This window comes from Polyodon spathula, chromosome 32, assembly GCF_017654505.1.
Source record: "Polyodon spathula isolate WHYD16114869_AA chromosome 32, ASM1765450v1, whole genome shotgun sequence".
NCBI classification, from domain to species: domain Eukaryota; kingdom Metazoa; phylum Chordata; class Actinopteri; order Acipenseriformes; family Polyodontidae; genus Polyodon; species Polyodon spathula.
This window is the reverse complement of record NC_054565.1, coordinates 1,972,110-1,997,389: the sequence shown is the minus strand read 5'-3', so window position 1 is coordinate 1,997,389 and position 25,280 is coordinate 1,972,110. Positions and strand designations below refer to the sequence as shown.

Here is a 25,280-nt window from a genome sequence, read left to right as displayed (position 1 = left end):
TGTAGGGAATTGGACACTGATTTTTGTTACTGGAAATAAAAAAGCGATCCTGGTTGGGCCGCTGGACATCCCTGCACATAAACACGCTAGAGCTGAGAGCCGTCAGTGTCAACGTGTCACTGGTTGCGTACGTGAACCACCACAGAGGGCTTCAGTCCCAGGGGTTACACCACATAGCCTTTTGGCTGCTGATCTGGGCACAGAGGCACCTCTTGTCCCTCTGGGCTGTACATCTCCCGAAGTGATGAACTGGGCGACGGACCTCCTCTCCAGTGAGGGTCCTCACCCATCAGAATGGTGACTGCACCCTCAGGTGGTGCACCGTATTTGGGAACGCTTCCAGAAAGCTCAGGTTGACCTCTTTGCCATGGCAGAGACGACCCATTGCCCTTGTGGTCCTCCCTCCGCAGCTGTGGAGGTCTACTAGGTGTGTTGATGCCCTTGCATACGAACGGCCCAAAGCACTTTTATACACTTATCCGCCTATACCACTGCTCCCTGCCTTCCTCGAGAAGGTCAGGAGAGAGGATGCGACTGTTCTCCTGGTGGACCCCAGATGGCCCAGGAGAACCTGGTTTTCGAACCTCTGCCAGCTGCTGAAGGGCCTAGCCCTGGGGAGATCCCGCTGGGCATGGATCTCCTCAGCCAGGCGAAAGGCACCCTCTAGCACCCAGAACTGGGCAGACTCCAGCTGTGGGTCTGTCCCCTGAATGGGACCCTCTGTCTGCCCTACACGCAAGTGTTTTTTCCAGAAGAGCTTTACGTGCCTATAAATGGAGATTTTTTCCAAACTGGTGCATGGCCAGAAGCCATGATCCTGTATATTGCCCTATAGCAATTGTTTTACTGTTTCTGCAAGATCTACTAGAGGCAGGTAAATCCCCCTCTGCAGCCATATCTGCTTGCCACATTCCCATCAAAAGGGTGCTCGGCAGTTACGACCTCCTATAAAGGATGTCCTCCCGGAATGGAGTCTAGACGTGGTACTGGAGGCTCTCACAAAGGCCCCGTTTGAGCCCATAGATACCATAGAGCTGAAATATCTCTCTATGAAGACAGCCTTTCTGTTAGCTATCACCTCTGCCAAGTGAGTCAGTGAGCTACAGGCACTGTCCGTGCACAGTTCCTGTAAGCGTGTTTGGAAACGGTATCGTTGCGCACAAACCCTACTTGCCTTCCTAAAGTGATTACAGTGTTTCACTTGAATCAATCAGTGGGACTGGAAGATTTCCAGCCCCCCTCCCTTTGCAGAGGAGTTGTATAGGAGATTAAATTCCCTCTGCCCGGTTCAGGTATTCATATGCTATGTGAATAGTGTCAGTCTGACCAGCTCTTCGTCTGTCATGGTGAACAGACCCGAGGTCAAGCCCTTTCTAAGCAGCTACTGTCCCATTGGATTGTGGACAAGGTTTTGACTGTGTATACTAATGCTGGTCTACCCCCACATGGGTGGTTGACCGCGTATTCAATGCGGGGTGTGGCCACGTCATGGGCCCTCTTCAGAGGTGCCTCGTTGACCAATATATGTACTGCAGCTAGCTGGACTACAGATAAAGGAAATAGGAGGCACTTTTTTTCTTTTTTTACAGAGAATTGTGAGAGTCAGAAACCAACGCCCCAATAATGTTGTTGAAGCCGACACCCTGGGATCCTTCAAGAAGCTGCCTGAAGAGATCCTGGGATCAATAACCTACTAACAATCAAATTGAGCAAGACGGGTTGAACAGCCTCCTCTCGTTTGTAAACTGCGTTCTAAAGGTATGTGCGGCACACAAGGTTAAGAGTGTCGAGTTACACTCAGACAGGGAATCACACCCCACTAACTCCATGCTGTCCAGAGTAATTCTGTGCTAATCAAAGCCAGGCATCCTCTTGTACACCCATAACAAGGTGCTTTGATAGGATTTATAAAATCAACAATCAGAAGTGACATTACCTGCCTGAACTAAGGATGTCTAATGGCATTACAAGACATCAAGCACTACAAGTTTAAAAAAAAAAATATATAGCATTATATTACCTTTAAAACTACTGGGCATAAATATTTCATTTTTGTTCAGCAGCTCAAAGTTTACAGTCTGAGTACAGTTTCAAAATGATCACCCCCCTGTATGCAGGAGTGATTTCAATGGCATGCATTTCCACTCTGATATCACTCAGGCACGGCTGTGTTAGTAACAGCAGTCACAGCTGGTTGAATTGCTTTCAGTGTTTGGTAGAGTACCTCCAGATTGCCCTGTGCGTTGTTTAGAGTAAAAACCATTACATTTCTCACTTGCAAAAGAAACAAGAGTCTACAGGAAGTTCAACATTTTAAAAGGGTACAATTTTGCTGGGAAGTAAATGGAACGTGAGAAACATTTACAGCAAAAACAATTTGGATTCTTTATTGCAACGTCGACAAACAGAAAGAGAATAGATTGAAGAGATCACCAATAAATATCCTGTACATCCAGAGACTGCTCATTTAAGAATTACTGTTTGGTATTCTGGCTTAATCCAGCAGTGTGACAGTCCTAAACTGCTGTGACAAATGATAGATAAAAAAAATGGAGGAAATAATTTATTAATGACATTATTCTGCCTTTATGGTACCATTCAGTTAACATTACCTTTTACTGTGCAGGGAAAAAACCCACCATTTACAAAAGCCTTTAAATAAACATTTAATTTTTTTATTAAGTTCTGCAGAACACAAACCTCATTACAAAGCTATTAGGGGCAGAGACTGCCATCAGACATTTTAGCATTAAAGATTCAGACTCTCTTCACACTGCTGGGACCCGTACTGCAAACCCAGAGTCACTGTGACCCAGCCCCGCGGTGAACCATTAGCAAGGTCAGAACACTGCAGAAAGGGCCAGCATCATAGGATCACAGGCACGTTCTTAAACTTTACAGGGACGTTCAAAAGTCAGTAGCATTTTCTGTAAAGTGTTTATTATAAAAGAGGATTGTGGAGGAGCAGGGAGTCCCTTTTAATTAAGCTTTCTGAATTATACATTAAAAAGGAGGTATTAAGCATCATGATTCATTTGACTTGTTTCTCCATAATTAAACATGTTGATTCTACACACGTGTGGTTTCACTCCAGGGTCACGTATGTGGCGTCAGTCGCCACGCCGCAGTTGTTATCCTTCATGGACATCAGCACATAGCCATCATTGCCCCAGTAAGTAGACCAGGAGTTTTTAACCAGCCAATAGGGCTCCCCCTTCAGGACGCCATAGCCAACTGCAAGCACTGCATGGTCAAGGTCATTCACAGTGTTACCTGCAGAAGAAGAAGACGACCAGTCTTAATGCAAACCTGCATTCCTTTCTTCAAAGAAAATCAATTTAGCACGACCTCTACAAGACACTGCTGGTAGGATAGGTAGGGTGTCACTCTGCCAGGCAATCAGTCAATGCAATCTATATAAACAGCTTAAACTATTACAGCTCATGCATGGCTTCCTCACGAAACAGAATGCCTTAGGCAGAGAATTCCATCATGACAAGCAAACACCCGAACCACAGATCTGTAATCAGAAGACACTGTGCCCAGGAAGCAGGTTGACTCAGTTACACAACTCTGCGCCAGACAGCTGCAGCCGTCACGGAGTCTGTGTGCGAGTAAGACAGATCAGACTGTAGCTGCCTTCACTCAGCGTGGCTTTAGCTACAGAGTCCAGTTAGAATAAGAAACTGGAGACACACTTGCAGAAAAGTAGTCAACAAAACCTCCACCAGGAAACTAAAGCTGCAAGTTCATTTGACTACTTCAAGGACCAAACACTGCAGGCTCTAATATTCTTAACCCAGTATCAGGATCATGATTTATGATTAAAGCCCCAGTGTGCTAATGTTTCTCTTTAAAACATTGACTTATTTAAGCAAAATGCTGCCCTAGGCAATCAGGGGTACTGCACAGCCTTACAGAAACAACCACTAAAAAAGCTTCAAAAGAAATTAGCAGAACGAGAGCCTTTACTAACACAGACTACACATGCATATTACTCTGGTAATAAAATTGTTTGCAGAAAATCCTTTCCATTCCCAAGCAGGACCCGGCACTGCTCTGTAACTCTAGTTAGAATTGGATAGTTGCAGATGCATTAGGACTGCTCAAGTGTACCAACTGTGACCAGAAGCTGTATATCAAAACTGGATCAAAGAGGAGGACCCAGCTGAAAAGAAGGGTTTACCCAACAGTAAATCATTCTGAATGTATGCAACTACCAAATCTAACATTAGATTTTTAAAATTAATTCAGCTTCAAAAAAAAAAAAAAACCTCACTATGCCTGTGAATTTCAAACATTTTCAGAATGTACATTTCATTTGAGAAATGCCCAAGGCTAGAGAATCCTAGGCAATCCTGCAGTTCCCTGTGCTGCTGTGAGTTAATGTTCCCTGTATCCCAGCTGCCTGCACGCACTGCTCCCTGTATGTGGAGAGCCAGTCTCTGAAGCGTGCGATACCGCCACTCACCACACTGGGGCTCGTAGTACACCCCGCTGCTGTAGAACAGGAAGGACTTGTGCGCCGCATCGATGCTCACCGCCACCGGCCCATTCTTGAAGATGGCCAGTTTGAGAGCCTCCAGGTCACCAGAGGTCACATTGGTATAGCTCTTCACCTTGGCTGTGAGCTGGGACTGGTTGTAGTGGCAAAACCCGTTCTGGAGAGGAGACAAAAGAAATAAATAAGCAACACCATTCAGTCTCAGCCAGCGCTCTTTTAAAGTGGTGGTAGCCAACTGTATGTTTTACCTGTAATGCAGTACCAGTCGCTGTGCAGGACTTTGTGCAATTTTGAAAAGAAACACAAGACTGCCTTCTAGCAAACCTGAATTTACAGAGCACTATAAATTCACTTCCTATGCATCATGTTTTGGGACCCTAGTGCTGCACAGGAAGGGGATTTGCTGTAGATACTGGTGCAAGAGGAAGTTGCATTAACCTGAAAACAGTAAAATACATTGAGAACACTGTGCTAATGAAGCAAGAATAAGGCCCCAGCCCCCCCCCCTACTCTGCTCTACCCCTGTGTAGAGTCATGCTGCCCCAGCCCCCCACTCTGCTCTACCCCTGTGTAAAGTCACCCTGCCCCAGCCCCCCCACTCTGCTCTACCCCTGTGTAGAGTCATGCTGCCCCAGCCCCCCACTCTGCTCTACCCCTGTGTAGAGTCATGCTGCCCCAGCCCCCCACTCTGCTCTACCCCTGTGTAGAGTCATGCTGCCCCAGCCCCCCCACTCTGACCTGTCCCAGGTACGGCCCGTAGGATTCTGCGGTGGCGATGCCCCCATGCTTCATCACCCACTCGTAGGCTCTCCACTCCTCTCCCCCATCACAGCCATTGTTCCCAAAGCCCCAGGTGCAATCCACCAGCATCTGCTGGGACAGGACCACCTGCAAACCAGTCTGAGACAGAGCACACAGGAGCCTTAGCTACTATAGTCAGCAACTTGCTCGTGTGTCCTCGGATTATCCGATAATAATAATAATAATAATAATAATTCTAATAAGTTAGAATTATTTGTGTGGGGGGGGTTTGTTATTCATATATCACGGAAAAGTATCACCTGGGTGGTAGTGTTGCACGAATGTCTCCCATCTGACACTTCACACGTATAAAATATGCAGAGTCACTTACAATAGGACATTGATTTAACATCTCATCCGCAGGATGGAGCACAAAGTGACTTGCTCAGGGTCACACAGTGAGTCAGTCAGTGGCAGAGGTGGGATTTGAACTGGTGACCTTCCGATTACAAGCCCTGGACTTTGACCACTGGACCACACTGCCTCCTTGAGAGTTCATGAAAACAACTGTTAAAAACATCAATTCAGTTGTGAAAACAATTGTTTTCCCCCCCCCCCAACTACACACAAAAAAACCCCAAAAGAAAACATGTTAACCCTCACCTTCAAGAAGAGAGCACCCTCTAGTGCTCCAGTTGTGGCATAACTCCAGCAGGACCCGCAGATAGCCTGGTCCTTCACAGGAGTCACTGCGCCTGGGGTGAGGGAGGCAGCAGTGGGAGGAGTCAGTCATGCTCCAATACACCCTGCTCTTCTGTGCAGCTGGTTTTACCTGCTTGACTACCAATTACCTTTGTATCCCTCAGCAGATAATACTGTCTGCCACACTGGTACAATATTCAGCCTCAGGCAGAAATATATATCGCTCCCCACCATGCCACTGACTTTACCTAATGTTTACACTTCCTTATGCTGTAGTCTAATATAAAATTTAAACACAATATACACATCTACATCTATGGCAAACTCAGATACTGGCACACGGGTCACACTGTGCTGGTTTTACATACAATAAGACTATTTACACAATGCATTTCTTTTAATAATGTCACATTAATTCCCACTATAAAACCAATTGGTGTTCTACAGCTTGCTTTGTGGTCATTTAGTTACTTCAGGACCTACATATTAAAGACACTGCTGTCATTTAGAAAGCAGAGCAGCTATTCAAGCAGACTGCCGTACCGTACAGTCTCCAGTCGATGCTCTCGGGCAGCAGGACGGATTGGTAGTGCTCGTGGGGGAAGGGCAGTCCCTTGTTGGGGGTCTTCCTGCCCTTGCGGCCCCTCAGGGAGGCCAGCTCCTGGGCTGTGCGGTCACTCAGGTGGTTCACTGCCAGCTGGAAGGGCAGATGGGCTCGGTTCATGGAGTGGATGTACCTGGGGAGACAGGCAGGGTCAGTCTGGAGCCCTGTGCATACAAGCAGACTCCATTAACACTGATAATACACTGGAGCCCTGTGCACACACAGGTCTTTGGATTTGCTAGAGTAAACATCTAAATGATCACAATCACCGATATGGAGCGTAGGAGAAAGTCTCGAGTTATCTTTCTTATTCTTTTAGAGCTCCGCTGGTCATCGGCATGACTTAGCTATAAAAGGTCAGACAGCTCTGGTCTCAAACAGATGTTTATGCATTTCTCTTATCAGACAAAAACTTGAGTTCAATCCTCTCAACCAGCTTAGTTTCAGATTGAGGGTGTAGAGTCCACTTCACCTTACCTGAGATTGTGGACAAAGGCATGCTTGCGCGTCTCGTGCTCCTCGTCTCCATAGCGACGCTGGAATCTGTCGCGGAAGTGTCCAAAAAGCCGATGGGCACGGTCCTCCTGGTAGGGGCTTACAAAGTCCTGCATGGGATTGGCCAGGACCCTGTGCTCCACCCCTGGCCCGGGGAACCCAGTGCACTGCAGACCTGTGGAGAAGACAGAGGGGCGCTGGGTGAAACAGACTACATCACTGAATCTGTGCCACGGGAGGCCTGTGGTCTCTTTCGTGGTTATAAACACAGAAGCAATGCAAACAGTTCTGGGTTTCAGATCTACCCCTATTTTGGTATATTATTAAAACTGACCAGGGAGGCAGGAATTTGAATCAGGCTCCTTCTAAACCGAGGCTGAACGGATCACATTTATCAAAGCATGAATAAACCTCACCTGCATTTTATTACTGACAATCATCCATGAAGTTCACATCTCTGAACTAAAGTTTTGCATCACCCTACAGAATTGTATCTAAATTTTGTTTCATAGTTGAATGAAACCTTCTGAATAACGTTACGTTAACATACTGAATTATGTACCATTTTGTAGTTTCACATACTGAAACAAAACAAAAAAAAACAAAAAGAGAAAAGGGAGAAGGCATGGGGTGAGGGTGCTGAGAGAAGGAGAGCAGGATACTGCCAGACAGGGAGAAGGCATGGGGTCAGAGCACAGAGAAGGAGAGCAGCATACCGTCAGGCAGTGAGAAGGCGTGGGGGTCGGGGTGCAGCGAGAAGTCACTGTAATCCACCTCGTACTTGTCATAGTGGGACCCCAGCAGGGTGTTGTAGCCACGCATCTCATAGTGCAGCGGCACTGCCGCACTGCTCACCCACAGCGTGTACGTGTTCTTCTTCTTGCCCTCCAGAGTCACGTTCTGCCACACCTCGCACAGCTGCCCGCGGAAGTACTCCTCCCTGACCAGCTGGGTAACAGACATTTAAAATGAGAAAGTGGATGGTTTTGTGAACAAAAACAAAGCATCCCAGGGTACTACCATAATGGGAACGGCTTCTCTGATCATATGGTTTATAGGGCTGGACCGATACGCTAATCTCGCATGAAGATACACATCACGATAAGCAAACTGTCCGATTCGATCTTCTGTATCATGAAAGTAGCCAATGGTCATCTAATTGACCATTTTGTTACGAGAAATTAAGACAGGGAGCGCATGTATCCATACCAGCTATAAAAAACACACATCTTCATTCAAGTACTAGAGACACAGAGAATCCTAGAATGCAGCAGTTAAACATGTCTCGTCATGGTGCCGTCTCATTGATATGTTCAGAGGCGTTTCTCTACTGGAAACACCTACAAATGAAACTTGAAAATCATGCGTTACCAAATCCTAACTCAAGTGTACTGTCAATATCGCAAAACCTTCAGTCACATCCCCGATCCTGGGAGCACACACTCAGTACCGCACCTGGAACCCCTCCAGACTGGGGAGCACGCTCTGGGGCAGCACGGGGTCAGCCTTGGTGCCATTGACCTGGAAGCACTTGATGACGTTGACCTCGGTCTCGCTGGTCTCGGGGGTGAGCTTGTAGCTGCAGCCGGCCGGCTTCTCAAAGCCAAACTGGTACGTCTGAACTTGGCCTGAAAGCAGAGGGAGGGACAGAGAGTCAGCCCCCTGACACAGCAGCCTGTCCGGAGCAGACCTGTGGAGAAGGACCGTGCCCTCAAGAAGGTTCCCAACATACCCTGCCAGTCTGAATCATTCTTGGTAGTTCACAAATCATACAGCTCATCTAACTTTGAATTGAATCCTAATTGTTGGCTGTAGCATAAGCTAGAGGTTTAAACTGGAGGTGGGGTGGCTTGTCTTGCCTCTCTGGAGAAGCACTCGTCCACTTGGAATGAAACTTGCCAAGAGCTCAAGGTATCAGAATGAGGACAGCTGTCCATCTCACATGTACTGTAGTTCAAACTCACTTCAATTTGTCATCAGATCATGTTAACTACAGCAAAGGTACCAGGATGTAGCATTTTCTCTATAGCGCTATTTGAAATATATACATACATACACCCCCCCCCCCCCCCCCCCCCCCCCAAAAAAAAAAAAGCATTCATTTCTGCAGCAGAGCCAGTTATAATAACTTGCTATAATTTCCTGTGAGACTTCAAAAGCAGGTCACAGGTCAAAGCGAAGGGAGCCAGTGGACTCCCAAGCTCACCATGGTAGTAGCTGATGCGGCTGACCCCTCCAGTCAGGTTGTACCAGGCTTCAAAGGGCTCCTGGATCTCCGCGTAGGGCAGCGAGATCACTCCTGCAGCAGACAGACATTGTGTTACTTCATGAGGACTCAGTCACACCCACAGCATGCTTCCTACTGGGGCTCAGTAGCACCTCCAGGCTATCAGACACAGATCCATCCACAGCCCATCCACCCTTGAACTGAACAGCACTGCCAGATTGTGCACACTTCAGGTTATCAGAAGTGGTTTGTGAAGTCACATGTGGTCAGCACATTCTCTTTAAAATGGCACAGTAATTGTTTCCCGATGTTTATAGCAGCAATCAATCAGGAATGTAGCGACGGCATCTTTAACCAATACTAAAATATATCATGGTGCATTACATCGGACTGGCAACAGTGAATTGCCAATACCTTCAAATCAGAAGCTATTTTTCTGGAGTCAGGGATAAAGTATTTTTGCCAAACAGTCATGAAGTGAAGTCAGCTGACAAGCTAATGATCAACTTCTGCTTTGGGAGTTTGAGACCAAGAAACATGCAAGCTCCAAAATGCAAATTCAGCAAAGAAACTGAATTTAGAGCAAGAGCCCCACACCCAGAACAGGAACTGAAACAAACTACAGAAACAGCATTGACACACGGAGCAAGGGTTACTGTCCCAGTATTTGGTTTTACTGAATCCGATACAGTGGGTTTCATCTATCTGTTGAACTGCAGAGTGTCCTGCATGTTAGGAATATCAATTAGCAAGACCCATGGACATTGCTTAACATAGAACTTTAGATTTATTTCCGCAAACAGGCATAGAGAGGACGTCCCTTCTGGGAAATACCTGTGGATCTCTGTTTGAGAGGCCCAGGATTGAACAGTAGGCAGGGGCTGTTCTTTCACCCCCTGGCAGTGCACCCACCTGTAGCCAGTGCCACGATAAATACCATGAAGACTTTGGTGCCATCTGCACCCCCCCAATTCTTTACTGGAACATCTATTTTATTATTTATACATGCATTTCAACATGTACAGCATTCTCTCCCCAAACCAAACATCGGCTTAACGTTTGGAAAGACTCACTTTCAATAAGCCTGGCAAATTAAATATCCCACGAGAATTCTCAGCCAATTCCTAGTTTAAGCATCAGTCACAGGGGCAAAGTTAAAATCACAGCACCTGTGCAAGATGTGGCAACACAAGCAGAACATTTATCACAAGAGCAGGCTATTCTAGCAGTAGCCCATTGATCTCAGAACTTTGTCGAACAGTTGGGTATTCAAGAATCTCACTGTTCCTGTCTCAACAGCATGACTCGCTCCCGAGGTGTGCTTGAAATCTCCATTACTAGGTTTCCATGCAGAAAGAACAGATTCTGCTGAATCTGAAAACCATGTACTGAGTTTACAAGCCAAACTCAATGGAGTCTCAAGCAATCAGTGCTTCTGAATCCCATTATAACCCCCCCCCATGATTGACTAGCCACACCCCCACAAAGTTATTTAGGTTACAGGAGGCTTTAGGAAACTGTCCCCATGTCTATCATCTAAAATAAAGAATGGCTGCATCTTACCAGAGACGTGGTAAACAGCGCCGAAGTCAGGAGCCTTTGCCACAGGCTTGCCTTCCAGCAGCACTAAGGGAAGATCAACAAGCGCAGGTTAATACAACAAAAACATTTTATTTATACAACAAGGAACCCAAGGCACTTCACAAGACTTAAAGGTACAGTTAAAAGCCAATTTAAAAGTCTGAACTTAACATAATTTGGAAAGGAGTTTCAAAGTCTGGGTGCACAAACAAAAAGCGCCCCGTCACCCTGAGTGTGCAGCTTGGAGTTGGGGACAACCAACAGACCAGCCTCAGAGGACCGCAGGCTGCGAGTAGGGACATAGGGAGTAAGCAGGGCAGCAATATATAAAGAAGCAGTACCAGTTAGAGCTGTATAGGTTAGCAGTGCAATTTTGAAACCAATCCTAAAGTTAACAGGCAACCAACGGAGTTGACATAGTACAGGTGAGATATGATCACAAGATTTTGATCTTGTTAGGATAGAAACAGCAGCATTCCGGACATATTGGAGCCTTCTAAGAGTATTTAGTTTGGAATCCATAGTAACACCCAAGTTCCTAATACTAGAACTGACCATATAAATGCTGCCCATCTCCTGTGGTATATTAGCATATACCTTGTTGAGAGATTACATCTGTGGTGCATTGATTTAAGACAGGGCTTTTCAAACTCGGTCCTGGGGACCCCCTGTGGCTGCTGGTTTTCACTCAAACCTAGCTCTCAATTACTTAACTAGACCCTTAATTGAACTGATAATTTGCTTAATTGTACCTTTACTTGTTTTCAGCTCTTAAACAGTTGCATATTTCAAGTTAGCTGTAACACTTGATAAGTGACTTGAACTAGCATTTCTAATAACTGCAGTTATTAGAAATGTAGCGAGGTGCGCCAAGCTTCCCGATTGACAGGCTGCAGGCCTGAAGGGTTACATGGGCACCAGGGGATCCGGAATACTCAAATAGGATGGTTCTTAACTAAACTTTAGTTTGCTAAACTTTAAAATGAGGTTTTGTTTGCACAAGTCATCGGGGTTTCGTCAAAGTCTCTGTCTGACAAAATGAAGCAACTCAGCCCCGCCAGCGGTTTCAGTTTATACCCAATTCTGTACAATACAAAAACAAGCCAACTTCCGAACAAAGCCAACTCGATTCACGTTTAGTTGTTGCATTCAGACTTCATAAAAGCGTGTCTGCAACTACAGGGATTAAATGAAGTCTGGTAACAGTAAATCAATACAGTATTTAGACAGCGAGTTCTGGTTTAATTACTCACTCCAGCTGCACATCACCCGATAATGTTATTAAATGGAACTTGTAGCGTCAGTAAACTTGTTCTGACTTGACAAGCGAAAAACAAGTCGCACAAAAAAAAAAAAAAAAAAGCAACAAAGGGAGCTACATTACTGCTATACTATATTAACACTGTTTAAACCGGAGATATCATACATCACGATTCACAAAATAGTCGTTCTTAATATTGTGCAACGCGTCCACTTTCTGTGTAAAGTAATACAATATTGCAACGTTGTGTATACGTTGCGAGGTCCTGCCTTCCTCATTATTAAACACCCCCTACCTGTGACACAACTCGAGAGCACAGAGATCACAGCCCACTTGCACAGCCCCATAGCCTCAGCGCAATGGTATCGTTTCGAGATTGAAAAACCTGCTCCGGGCTGAATTCAGATCCGCACTGCAAACTCCTGCGCTCAACCGGAACAATAATACCACCACCCGCGTCACATGAGCATTCATTGCGCTAAATATATTCGCTCAATTAACCCAATGAGAAGCATGTTTGGGTCGAAGTTATCCAACCACGGGCAGAGGGAGATTAGTTTTGTCTGATCATGAGACCACTGACCCACGTGATGGTCAAAGTGTCTGCATCACATGCCCGTTTGAAACTTCCTCCGCTTCTGTGCGGCGTGCTTCACCCGAGACACGGTGCTCTGCACTCGGAGCAGTCACAAAAAAACAAAGAAAAAAACTAAAAAAACACCCTGGCGGTGACTTCAACGTACTCCGACATTGAAAACAACAGGTGCTTTCAAAACACTCTACAGTACATTAAGTTCAAAGCATGTACGTTGCTTTTTACAGCCGTATTCGATTTGTATTTTCCCCCAAACGTTTTTCAGCTAAAACGAACTGAATTAACCACAATGTACTAATAAAAACAACAACTGTACAAACGTATATCAAAATACGGAGTGTTGAAATACAAAGCAAACACAGGTTAGTGTTAGGCAGATCGATCTGAAGTCTTTATTCAAAACAGATAGATACAAGATTGAATCACCAAGCGATACCCAATATGCATTATTAATACTGTGTTAAGCAAGAACAGAACAGAACAGTACTGATCTGGTTTGCATACGTGCAGAAAACATAAGTAATATACAACACAGTAGGCTACTGCTTATTTATTTATTTATGTATGTATAAATAAATCTTCATCTGTAGCAAAAATACAAATATCTCTAGAAACTTTTCATTTTTGACAGGGCCAAGCGTTCCTGTTTAATCTGATTCAGTTTTAAGTACAGCTAAGGCCAAAACTTTTGCAGCACCTAGAATTTTAGGATTGAAACAGGACCAATGGACCATATAAATACTGACAGCAGCAGGTGATATATTATAGCTCCTGTGATATATCAGCATATACCTTGCTGAGAGATTCCACCTGTAGTGCATTGATTTAGAACTAATGAATCTCGGTCACAGGGTTAAAACCCAAGGACAAGGGTCTGCAGTTTGCTTCAGCATTAGAAGTGCTAGCGAGGTGCTCCAGGCTTCCTGATTGACAGGCTGCAGGCGCTCACCAGTATTGCTTTTCTGGTGAACTGAATGGATCCATGTTTAATATAATGCTCTCGAATGAGACGATCTTTTGACTCTGCATCACATTCAAAAAATTCTAAACCTGCACATGAACCTCATCCATATTGTACTGTGTGTAAAGATGTTTTTTTGTTTGTTTGTTTGTTGTCTTTAACTGTGCATCTGCGGTTAACGTATATCCAAATATATCCAGCCAATCACAAGAGTTCCCTTGCAATTAATTGCTGGAAGTAGGCCTGAAGGCTGAGCTAACGCTACCCAACTCAATTTTGTGAATGAATACTAAATAAATATAGAAATTAAAAAATATATAGTCGTGCTTATTTATTCATTTATTTTGTCATAAAATATCCTCCATGTCCGATTGCACTTTATTAAAATTAATAACACGTAAGTGTACAATATGATATCATACAAACAACTGGTGACAAACAACGACAGGGTTGTGAGTGATACTGGCAATGCAGGACCCCTCAGGGTAGGTGACCAACCGTCCCGTATTGTACAGGACAGTCAATCAATCAATCGATCTTTATTTTATATAGCTGGGTGTCGTCAGCATAGGAGTGAAACGTGAAGCTATGTTGGCGGGTGAGGTGACCCAAGGGAAGCATGTAAATGTTGAAGAGAAGAGGCCCAGGAACAGACCCCTGAGGGACACCGCAAGTGACCAGGTTAGATAAGTGAAAGGACAGCCAAGAGAGACAGGTTCCAGAGATGCCAGCATACTGCTGAAGGCAGTCAAGAAGAATGTTATGATCTAGGGTATCAAAAGCAGCAGTTAGGTCAAGGAATACAAAAAAAAAGAAAACACCCTGCATTTCAAACAGATGAGCTCTCAGGTTGCAAAATTATAATGTAGCGAGACAGAAACCTGGAGGCTTGTGACAGAGGGCCCTGTCGCTGGTTCTAGCGCAAATGTGTGCAGCTGGGACGCGGAACAGGAGATGTGTTGCTAGGCAACCAATCGAGCAGGTAGGCTCCTCCGGGGCTGAGCCAATTGGGAGGTCCGGATTGGGTGGGGGACGTGCCCTGGGAGGCTGTGCGCAGCTCAAGGGCATCTGTGCCACAGCTCAAGGTGACTGCACCGCCATGCTACACAGAGCGGTGCTTTGTAGACATCGAGGAGAAGAGAATCATCTCCGCTGGTTTAACTGATACGGAATCCCTCAACTGCAAGACAGGGCCTGTGAAGGCTCTGCCCAGCCAGGACCGCCACAATGACACAGAGGCGCTGGGAGGCCGGGACTTTGGGAGCAACAGCAGGAGGCTCCAACTGAAAAGGTTAGTGCCAATATTTTTTTATTTAGTTCCTAAAACCTGTGTGGACAGTTGAACTGTTACTAAGCCAACAAATGATTTACATGAGACTTTCCCTTTAACATTTATCATTTGGCCAACAGTCCAATCCTGTTTGAGGGTTCTCGTGGCTGCAGTCAGGTTGGGTCTCTCTGGCTGAGGGGTCTCAATGGCTGAAGGGTCCAGTGGGAGGGGTCAGTGGCTGTAGTAAGGTCTAGCAGATGCAGTAAGGCAGGGTTGCAGTATCACAGGGTCTCTCAGTGGCTCAGGGCGCACAGTTGGAAGGGCTGGGGGCTGGAGGTGATTCCAGGGGTGGGGGTGAGGTCCAGTTGCTCAGGGCTGACCTCCTGGGGCGGGCGGAAGTGAAACTTCTGCAGGAGCATGGTGAAGAAGAGGAAGAGCTCCACCTTGGCAAGGGTCTCTCCAAGACACACCCTCCGACCTGGGGGGGGGGGGGGGGGGGGGGGGGGGGTGGATTACTGACTCGTACTGCAACACTCACACACTGCACCACACACAGAGACTTCAGGATTAGTAAAGTAGCTAAGACAGTAACGTTGAAATGGAAAACGCTAATGAAAACAGGTTGACTTCTTGTTTTAAATAGTAAGCTTTCCGTATTGCATATATTGTATTGGTAGAATAATCTGCACCCGCATGTTTTCAGCTGAATCTGAAGGCTTCATAGCGATTGTTACCTGTTCTATATTCCATTAGGAAACTGGTTGCTGGTTGCACCTCTATTGATAGCAGTTCCCTTTGCTGTTAAAATGCTGGGGTGGAGGAGGGTTAGCCCCAATCCTGTCTAACCTGGTCCCTTCTCTCTGACACACTGACCTGCTGAGAAGGGCATGAAGGCGTCTCTCTTGACAAACTTGCCCTGCGCGTCCAGGAAGTGGTTGGGGTTGAACTGGTGAGGGGTCTCCCACTGTGTCTTATCAGAGAGCACGGAGGAGAGTAGCGGGATCACCGGGGTACCCTGGGACACACACGCACACACACACAGATAGACAGACACACATTTATAGAAAGGTGAAATACCAAAGCTAACCTAATTCAAGGAGACCTGTCTGTCAGCTATACAAATGAGGATACACTATCATCACTCCTACACTGCTGTAGTAAGAGGAGTTATTTGCTGCAAAACAGAAACGTCCAGTGCCCTTGCTGGTTTATTAGTCTCTATGTTTTCCATTTGTGGACCGGACCACCCCTATACACTCTCTGTCTCTGTCTCACCTTGGGTATCCTGTACCCCCGGAAGGTGGTGTCCCCTGTGGTCTCGTGCAGCAGGTTCATGGGCACCAAGTTGCCCACTCTCAGGATCTCATGCAGCACGGCGTCCATGTAGGGCATGCTCTTCCTGTCCTCGACCTGCGGGGGGCGGTCCCTCCCAATCACACTCTCAATCTCCTCCTGAACTTTGTCTGTTAACAGGGAAGATTTACAAACACACTGCAATTACTGATATGAAGAGGTTTGAGCACTCATGTGTCCGAGGTGCATTGACGCCAGTACTCCAGGTGACTCACTGATAAAGGAAATAGGCGCACCAGTTCCTTAGTAGACTTCTGCACCCGATGAGAGCACTGGAGTACTGGGAGCATCCAGCAATAGTGCTTTGTCACCATCTGCTATGCGTGCCATAGACAGCCAGACCTGACATCTTGCAGCTACTAAAGCAACCAGTCCTATCCACTGCCTGCCTGTTGAATTTTGCTATACGGAGCAGATTCTTCTTCACCAGCCACAGTTCCTCAAGCTGCTGTGGTGTGTGTCTGTGACTTTCTTTAAGAGACTTCAAAAAGCTCTGGTAAGCCACCAAGATGCTGTTATAATTACCCAACCGCACAGCAAAAATCACCAGACGAGCAAACCTTTTTCAGCATACTCTCAGAAACCCTGTACTGCTTATTCGGGCAGGAAGCAACTTTATTTAAGAGAGATAACAACATCTACTGGTGGAAAATCAGCCATGCCAGGTTTTTTCTGCCTCATGCAGGCTGTACAGCATTCCCAAAGAACGTGAAGCAGCAGGTGCTGTAGCCGGGTGACCCCAGGATGAATGCACCTCAAAGAGGAAATCCGGCTGTACTGGAGGAGACACCTGAAAGGAAGCAGGATCATCCTCAAAAATTGAGTGTTTCTACTTGTCATCTACAGGCCATGGAACATTCAAAACATCTGTGGCCCTCTGTGGCAAAGTGGTGCAGAGTGCAGTACAGAGCGGGTTAATCACACAGTCAATGATTCACAGGTACAAGGGTGTTTATTAATGATTATAATGCCCAGAGCCTTATGGCAAAACCTGTAAACAATAATAATGATGGAAGTGGTATAGTGGTGTATATCACTTCTGTTTGTAAATCCAACAGGTTTGACCCACAACCAAAAGTCCAGTCTTTTCTCACCCACACAAAACAGACACAGTTCCTACTGTGCGTGAATGAAGTGCTTGTGGTGCAAAGACAGTTCCTCAGTAAAGAATGAGTGGTGATATCCGGGTTTGATGCTGGCCTGCGGCTGCAGCTCCAGATCGTGTTAATAATCTTGAAACAGACAATACAAACAAACAGCGTTACAAGACAAAACTAACAAACACTCACGGTTTCTTTCACAAATAACGGGGACTCCTTCTAGGTTGTTACTAACCATATACAAAGGAAAAGATCCTTTCACTGCCCCTCCTATTTATACCCTCGCCCATGACCCCTAGGTTAACGAGCGCATCCGCTCCTCCAATCCTTGGATGCCACGTCATCTCCCGTCCGAGTCACTGAACTTGGGTGCCGTAGCTCCGCCCCCTTCCTAAATGACCGACTTCCACCTACCCTAAGGAATAAATTGTCATGCCATTTAGTTATGGTTACTCTGTTCTTTTACATAGTGCCCTCACAGGTTAGGAGGGAGATCTAACACCAAGAATCATTTGATCTCTGTCACACACTCTTAAATCAGTGGCAAAAGCTCTGCTGATAATAACACATGATTTACTGGTGTTGCTCCATCTGAGTCACCCTCCTCAGAGGGGAACTCTTGATCGACTGCCTCCTCAGAAGCAACGATAGAGAGCAGATCCTCTTGCTGCCACTCTGCTTCTTCTCCTCCCTGTGCCTGTAATGGTGCAGAGGGAGCCAGTGTAGCAATGTGGTCGTGCAACAGCTCTGCTAACACGTTTCCCTATTGGGAGACTGCCTCCCAAAGCTTATCCAGGTGCTCAGAGCTCTCCGATCTATGAGAGCGATGGCTCTTCCTCCTCTTAGGAGGGGAAACCAGAGAAGGGGGGGGGGGGGGGGGGGGGGGGGGGGGCGGAGGAGAAGATGAGGAGGAATGTGATGCCTGTCTCTCTCTCAAGTGGGGGTACCCCCTCGCTCACCCTGAATGTGGGGGTACTTCATCATGAGCAGCAGCCCCCAGCGCAGGGTGGTAGAGGTGGTCTCAGTCCCTGCAGCAAACAAGTTCCCTGCGGTGGCGGCCAAGTTATCCTGGTGGAAATACTTGGAGTTTCTGGCCTCCTGTAAAGCAATGAAGGGCATCAGTGACAACTCCTTTCCAAGGTAACTTCAAGCACTCTGTGCTAAACTGTGCAGGTAAATCTACAGCAATGACATTGTAACAAAGCACCTTCACAAGACTACTGTTACAAAAAGGGAATAAAAAGTTACATCCTACATACTAAAAAAAAAAAAGCCTTTCTTTACAAGCCTAAAATCTGTTGTTCCCTTCCAGTCCCTGATAGTGAGGCTCTGCTGTGCTGATATTACCTCTTCTCTCTGCCTGGAGATGAACGTGTCGATGAAGCTCCTCAGGTCATTGCTGTCCACAGTGTCTTCACGATCCTTATATGTGTTTATAATGTACTTCTGAAACATTATTCGATTTGCATGAAACGTCTTGTGATCAGACAGGAAGATGCCCAAGAAAGGAAACATGTTATACAGCTGAAAGACAAGGAGGAAGAGGGGGTTGGACCAGCTGTATCTGTATCAGGACGATTGTATCAGTATATACAGGGGTTCATTTGTGCCAATCGCACTGGATTCAGTACCTTTTTGTCTGACAGGCAAGAATTACAGTTTTCAAATGATGAACCGTATGTAAAAATTAAATATATACACACAAAACAAATGACAAAGTGTACTGTAATGAATATTTCAGAATGCGACATCTATGAGTAAGAATATAAAAAAATTGCACCTCAAAACATCAAAAAACCTGTCGTCACTCCGGAAGGTCTAGAAGGCGCGGGTTGCATGAATACAAGCGAGTTCACTTTCAATGGACGTGTAGGTGGGTTATTTTACTAAACTATCTGCATACAAGCAGCGAAGTGCAAAACAGCATGTTCATACAACTCTATACAGAGACACACACAGGGACAAAAACTAGTTTGATTCTCTTAATGGCTAAGATCTCTAAAATCAGTGTAAAAACAATTCTACACTGTGGTTCTGTGAGATTTCACTAATTTGACTGCACCTTTATAAAATCAGGAGGTCTAATCACTACACTGTACCTGTGTCTTGGGGCTCACAATCAGCCTGATGTTCTCATTCACAATTCTTTGCAGATTCAGGAACTGTGCATCGCTGTAGTCGAAGCGGTCTCCGAACACGATGGAGCAGATGATGTTGGAGACAGCAGAGTTGATGATGATTTGGGGGTCAAAGGGTTTTCCTTAGAGTGGGGAAAACAAGAAAAGCCATTGTTAACTTCAAACGCTTAAGAATTAAAAGGTAAAACTAAAAGAAACAAAAGAAAGAAGGAAAAATGCTTCTATTAGTGCCTTCTTCAGAAGAAAGTATTTTTATGGCACTGCAAGAAAAGTAGCCGAAACATTAGCCTACTTTCTTCAGAGGAAGGCACTAACTGAAAAGTTAGTCAACTTGACTTTCAGTTTTACTTTAAAATAAGATAAAGTCACAACAGAAGAGAGCAGAGCAGAATGTGAAACTTTCTAACTAACAGGCTTGGGAGGAAACACACAGCTGCAGAATCTGGGTCTGGTCTGTGCTTTGTGCCCATTGAGGGTCAATCCTTTATTATCTCTGCTCCTGGTTTGGTCGTCACCTTTGTGGGACTGGAAGACCTCCACCAGTCTCTGGGACTCCTCGATGATCCGGTCCTCAGTGGTCTTCTTCCCCATCCCAAAGTCCCGCAGAGTGGAGAGGGTGAATCGACGCATCACCTTCCAAGACTCCCCCTTACCGAAGAGAATACCTGTGGGAAACAGAGTTCAGGTTACTGTTTAAGAGCTGAAAAAAAAGAGTTAAAGCTAAAACAAGCAGACACAGGGGGTCCCAGGACCAGGGAGGCGAACCACTGCTCTAGTTTACAAACCCAGATGGACTTGGAGGTTAGCCATGATTCTGAGAGCTCTATTGAGCTTTGGTGTTTTAAAATAATACGTTTTAATAAAGAGTTGTGATGACTGAAAGAGAAAATGATACAAAGTGAATCTAAACAAGAAACATGCATTAGTTAAGAGAATTAAGAGAGTTAAGAGAATTGAGAGTGTCAGCTAGAACAGGACAAGCTGAAAACAACTGATTGAAGTCTTCAAATCTCATGCAGTGTTTACACATCAATGATTATTTTTCTATGAAGTAACAAAAATGTATGAAGAAATGTATTTTTTCAAACTAGACCCAGTCCAGAAACAGGTCTTATTGACCCGAGGGTCAAATGGTGTCAAACGTCTAATGCACCATTTCAATTGAAACGACTGAAGAAACCTCTGCCTGGATGATTGGTGCTCTCCACGGAGGCTAAACTGAAAGCACCAATCAGCACAAAGCCGTTTGTTTCTATTGTTTCAATTGGAATGGTAAATTAGCCCAATCAACACCACTGACTGTCACCTGTGAACCAACCATTCCTGCTGCAGTTCAGGATGAAGGGACTCTGGAGGCACGTCTCTTACCATTCCCGCCTTTAGAGAACTTTTCTGTAATTTGCGTCTGGCCTCTCTCTGAGAAGTCGTCTGCTTGGGTTACTAGAGCCTCCTTGACTGCCTCATAGCCTGTCAAAACCACATACTTCTTGGGACCCATGTGGAAGGTGAACACATTGCCGTACGTCTCTGAGAGCTGGAGAGAGAAGAGAAGGAGAGATGACTCTCAAAGCATTAGCAGGGAAGTTTTCTACTTGTTAGAACTTGGAACTCTAATAATCATTTCTCCTGAAAAAAAAAACATGACTGGTAAGTACAACTCGCAAGTGTTTTGTTTTTAATAGAGTCAATTCAGTTCTACCCTCTTGGGTCAATTAAACAAATTTATAGTGTTGAACCTCTATTTTGAAGGAGCAAAAGTATTGGGACAATTGGCTGACAGGTGTCTCTAGTTGGTCAGGTGTTTTGTTGGGTAATTAGGCACTCATAAGAGCTGTGAACATTCTATCAATGTCTCGCTTTGACATCAGTGTTTAGAGTCCGTAGTCGAAAATCAATATGAAAACCAAAGAACTTTCTGTTAAAGAAAAGCAGGCAATTTTGAAGCTGAGAGAGAAACTCAATCAGAACCATAACATGTTATTGTAATTATTATTCATATTAATCTCATGATCACAAATACAAATTGCTTGACTGTAAAGCAAAAATTACAGGTTAGACCTCGCTGTTCCAATGCTTTCGAAGGGCACTGTATATACACACATATAATTATTTTTGCTTTACTTACTCAATGTGAAACTTGTTGCTGGTGCTGAGCAACAATTCTGTCAAGATGTGAAGGTATCTTTGCCAAGCACACACACACACACACACACACACGTCATGGTCAACGTTCATTCTGGCTCGGTACTTTCAGACCTGTCAACACTCACTTATTTGCCGGATCTCTCCCGTTTTTTGGACACTTCTCCCAGACAACTCCCATGACCAATTTTCTCCCATATTTAGCTCAAAACTCTACTGACTCCCTTACTTTCAGCAAAAGTCATGTATGGTTTGTGGTTACTGCAACCTGCATATGCACCTAGCAGGGGAGCCCTGTGGCAGACGTGTGTAACATCTAGTACTTTTAGCCATTTTAGTAGTAAAATAACTGACTTTGTTGTTGTCTTGAGCTCCTTGCAAAACAAAGTCTTCCTTTATTCCACACATGCTGAACACAGGCGAGTAAATGGGACAGAAATGTCAGTGGATTCATGGAGTTGTATAGGAAAATCACGCAGCCGATCAATGCACTGTGAAACTAAAAGCGATCCGTCGTTTGACAGCGTCATTTAAAATTGGTATTTTTGTGAGGTACAACAGTGGACCTGAAGGACACGTATTTTCATGTTCTTATCCATCCAGCGCACAGGAAATATCTCCCCCTCGCCTTTCTGGGGAGCGTCTTCCAGTTCTCGAAATGAGAAATCTGGGTGTAATCTTTGACCCATATCTAAGATAACCAAAGTATCCTTTTCATTTAAGAAATACTGCTAAGGTACTTTCTCTCCATGCAAGATGCAGAGAGGTTGATGCATGCTTTTATAAGATCCAGACTAGATTACTGCAATGCTCTGTTCTCTGGTATTCCCAGATCAATCTTATCTCGACTGCAGCTTGTGCAGAACGCTGCTGCCAGGGTCTTAACAAGAAGTACGAGATATGATCACATTACCCTGGTACTGGTAGCCCTGCACTGGCTCCCTGTAAGTTCAGGATTGATATTAAGGTTATGTTTATTACATACAAAGCACTAAATGGTTTAGCTCCCTCATATTTAAATGATATTTTAATCCCATACACACCTATACGACCACTGCGATCCCAGGACGCAGGACTGCTTACTATCCCTAAGATTTTTAAAAAGAACACAGGAGCTAGAGCATTTGGCTTTAGGGCTCTCGAACTATGGAATCAACTGCCAGTTTCTGTAAGGGAGGCACCAACTGTAGTTGTTTTTAAAACCTGATTGAAGACATATTTTTATAATCTACATTCATATTTTAAATGTTATTACCTTGTACTGCATTTTACATGCATAGTTTAGCATTTTTATATTGTTGATTGTTTTTCGTGCTCACCAAACAATTGCTGTTTTATTCTGTTGTCAAGTGCCCTGTGACAATTTGTTGTGAAGGGCACATATATTAAATAAAGATTGATTGGGATCAAGCAGTTGCCAAGAAAGTTCATTACTCTGTATGCAATTCTTTGATGTTCCAGTGAAAGTACGAGTTACTGTATAAGGCAGAGAGGCAGGGGTGTGCAAAGCAAACTGCAACAGTACACAGTGCTCTGTGCCTCTGGTATTCTTTTGTCTGGGTTCCATAAACTTTACAGTAAAATACCAGTGTGCTCCTGTGTGTAATTGTATTCTTTTAAATGCATTTTATTCAAGTTTATTCAATTAATTTTGTTTCTATTTGTAATGTGTTCCTCTGCTGTGGTTTGTAAGCGTTTATTTAGTAAGTGCTGCATTTAATTGAGCTGGGGTAGGGGAAAAGACTTACATGTTTCATCACAGAGTGGCGTCATCACTACAAATCTGAGAGCGGAGTTTATTCATGGGCGTGGTAATGCAAAGTAGAACTGGATTTAATGGCAGATGTTATGGGCACTAAGACAGCTGATTTCACTGCTGAGTAGCTGCACAAAACACTTCTTTGAATAAACTACCAATTTCCCTCTAAATGAAGGCCAATAAAATAGTATTCAAGAAATACTAAAAGAAAGAAACAAACCCAACACCAAACCCGTCCATGCATGTGCTTTTTGTTAGTCTGTATGTTCTGCATTTTGCATTGTACATTTGCAATAGGGAGGGAGAGTCAGGAATCGATTGCTTTTAACAGTGCTGTAGTTAATTGCTAAGGGAACAGAAATCAGATGCCTAAAATTCTTCCAAAATATCTAAACTTAATGCCAATAAAATAGACGTGTTTCTCGTTCTACAGCCCTGATGTTAAATCTGTAAAAACATACCCACAATACCCACTTAAATCCTGATCTTAACGCCCTGCCTGGTCCACAGCGCCACTCACCTTACTCAGCGTTTTGTACGGCCGGTGCAGGTCCAGAATGTTCAGGTTCCCAATAACAGGTAGAGCCGGCGGGCCGGGGGGGAAGCTGTAATTAGACGACTTGGAGGATTTCCAGTAAAAGTATAAAAATATAAAACCAGTTAAAACTAAAGCCAGAGACACCGTGGAGGTGTGTGCTAGGAGCAGGCTAATCACAGACATGTTTGTCAGGAACACAGACACCTCGGCTCTCTGTTAATTAGCTCAGAGTTCAGAATAACGCTCCTGGGTTTGGGCAGTGTTTAAATAGAGCGGCACACACAGTGGGCGTGGCTTCAGAAGGACTTCATCAGGTTCTTGCTGAGCAAGGTAAAGGTTGTTGATTTTTTGGAATGGTTTGCAGCATTATAATATTCTGAGAATGTTGGGTAAACAGGTAAGATTTTTTTGCTGTTGATGTTCTGCTTTACTTTTCAAAACCTTGTGACATGGAGCAGGATATTATTATATACCTAATTCATCTAGGAATAATGTGTTGGTAAATACCATATTCATAAAATGAAATGTTTAGAAAATACAGCACATTTTATTATGTTTAAAAAAGAAAAGCAGAGATACATCAACACCATCAATTGCTTAGATAATAAAGCAAAAAAGACGTAATATCTTTATTCTATTTACAAAATAATGCAGTTGAGTTATAATACCCTGGGAATGCTTGCATAGTTAATGTAATGTACAGAGCTTGTAATAATACAGTTCAGTTATAATACCCTGGCAATGCTTGCATAGTTAATGTAATGTACAGAGCTTGTAATAATACAGTTCAGTTATAATACCCTGGCAATGCTTGTATAGTTAATGTAATGTACAGAGCTTGTAATAATACAGTTCAGTTATAATACCCTGGGAATGCTTGTATAGTTAATGTGATGTACAGAGCTTGTAATAACACAGCTGAGTTATAATACCCCTGGGAATGTTTAAGGAAATGTATAAGGCAGAGAGACAGGATTGTGCAAAGCAGTCCAACATTACAATTTTGTCAGACCAGGTCCGACATAACAATTTTCACTTTCCAGTCCGATGCTGGACCCTGTCCAACATCATCAAAAAGACATAAAGCACAGGTCTCGAGTCGTTTTTCCTCCGGAAAAAGCAGAGAAAACCTTTCAGTGGCAGAGTGTGACCGATCAGAGCTGAATGAAGCCGAAATAGAAGTGCATATCTGATAGCCCCATGCACCATAGAGATAACATGGACACAAACAAAGGAGGTAGCATCTTCTGAACACACATCATTGACATTTGCAAAGCTTTTTGAGATGTTATAGTAATAAAATAATGAC

At 44.5% G+C, this 25,280-nt stretch overlaps 2 protein-coding genes across 3 annotated transcripts; both read right to left on the bottom strand.

Moving 5' to 3' along the window:
* Positions 1–2,360: 2,360 nt before the first annotated feature.
* On the bottom strand, positions 2,361–12,569 carry LOC121303428 (digestive cysteine proteinase 1-like). Of its 2 annotated transcripts, none has more exons than XM_041234131.1 (11): positions 12,411–12,569; positions 10,837–10,899; positions 9,253–9,345; positions 8,502–8,674; positions 7,763–7,994; positions 7,029–7,221; positions 6,491–6,684; positions 5,909–6,000; positions 5,243–5,404; positions 4,472–4,661; positions 2,361–3,273 (listed from the first exon to the last, which is right to left on the bottom strand). In XM_041234131.1, the coding sequence occupies exons 1-11, from the start codon at positions 12,460–12,462 to the stop codon at positions 3,086–3,088; spliced, it is 1,632 nt and encodes a 543-aa protein (XP_041090065.1). In that variant the 5' UTR covers positions 12,463–12,569; the 3' UTR covers positions 2,361–3,085. The 2 variants fall into 2 exon arrangements, with proteins under 2 accessions (XP_041090065.1, XP_041090066.1); XM_041234132.1 differs by lacking the exon at positions 12,411–12,569 and adding an exon at positions 12,108–12,135.
* A 1,241-nt stretch (positions 12,570–13,810) lies between these two features.
* Positions 13,811–24,449, bottom strand: LOC121303432 (cytochrome P450 2K1-like). Its single transcript, XM_041234136.1, has 9 exons — positions 23,954–24,449; positions 20,901–21,066; positions 20,048–20,197; positions 19,494–19,654; positions 18,742–18,918; positions 18,354–18,492; positions 16,217–16,404; positions 15,815–15,956; positions 13,811–15,419 (listed from the first exon to the last, which is right to left on the bottom strand). Exons 1-9 carry the CDS (start codon positions 24,152–24,154, stop codon positions 15,235–15,237), a joined length of 1,509 nt encoding a protein of 502 aa, XP_041090070.1. The 5' UTR covers positions 24,155–24,449; the 3' UTR covers positions 13,811–15,234.
* Positions 24,450–25,280: the final 831 nt, after the last annotated feature.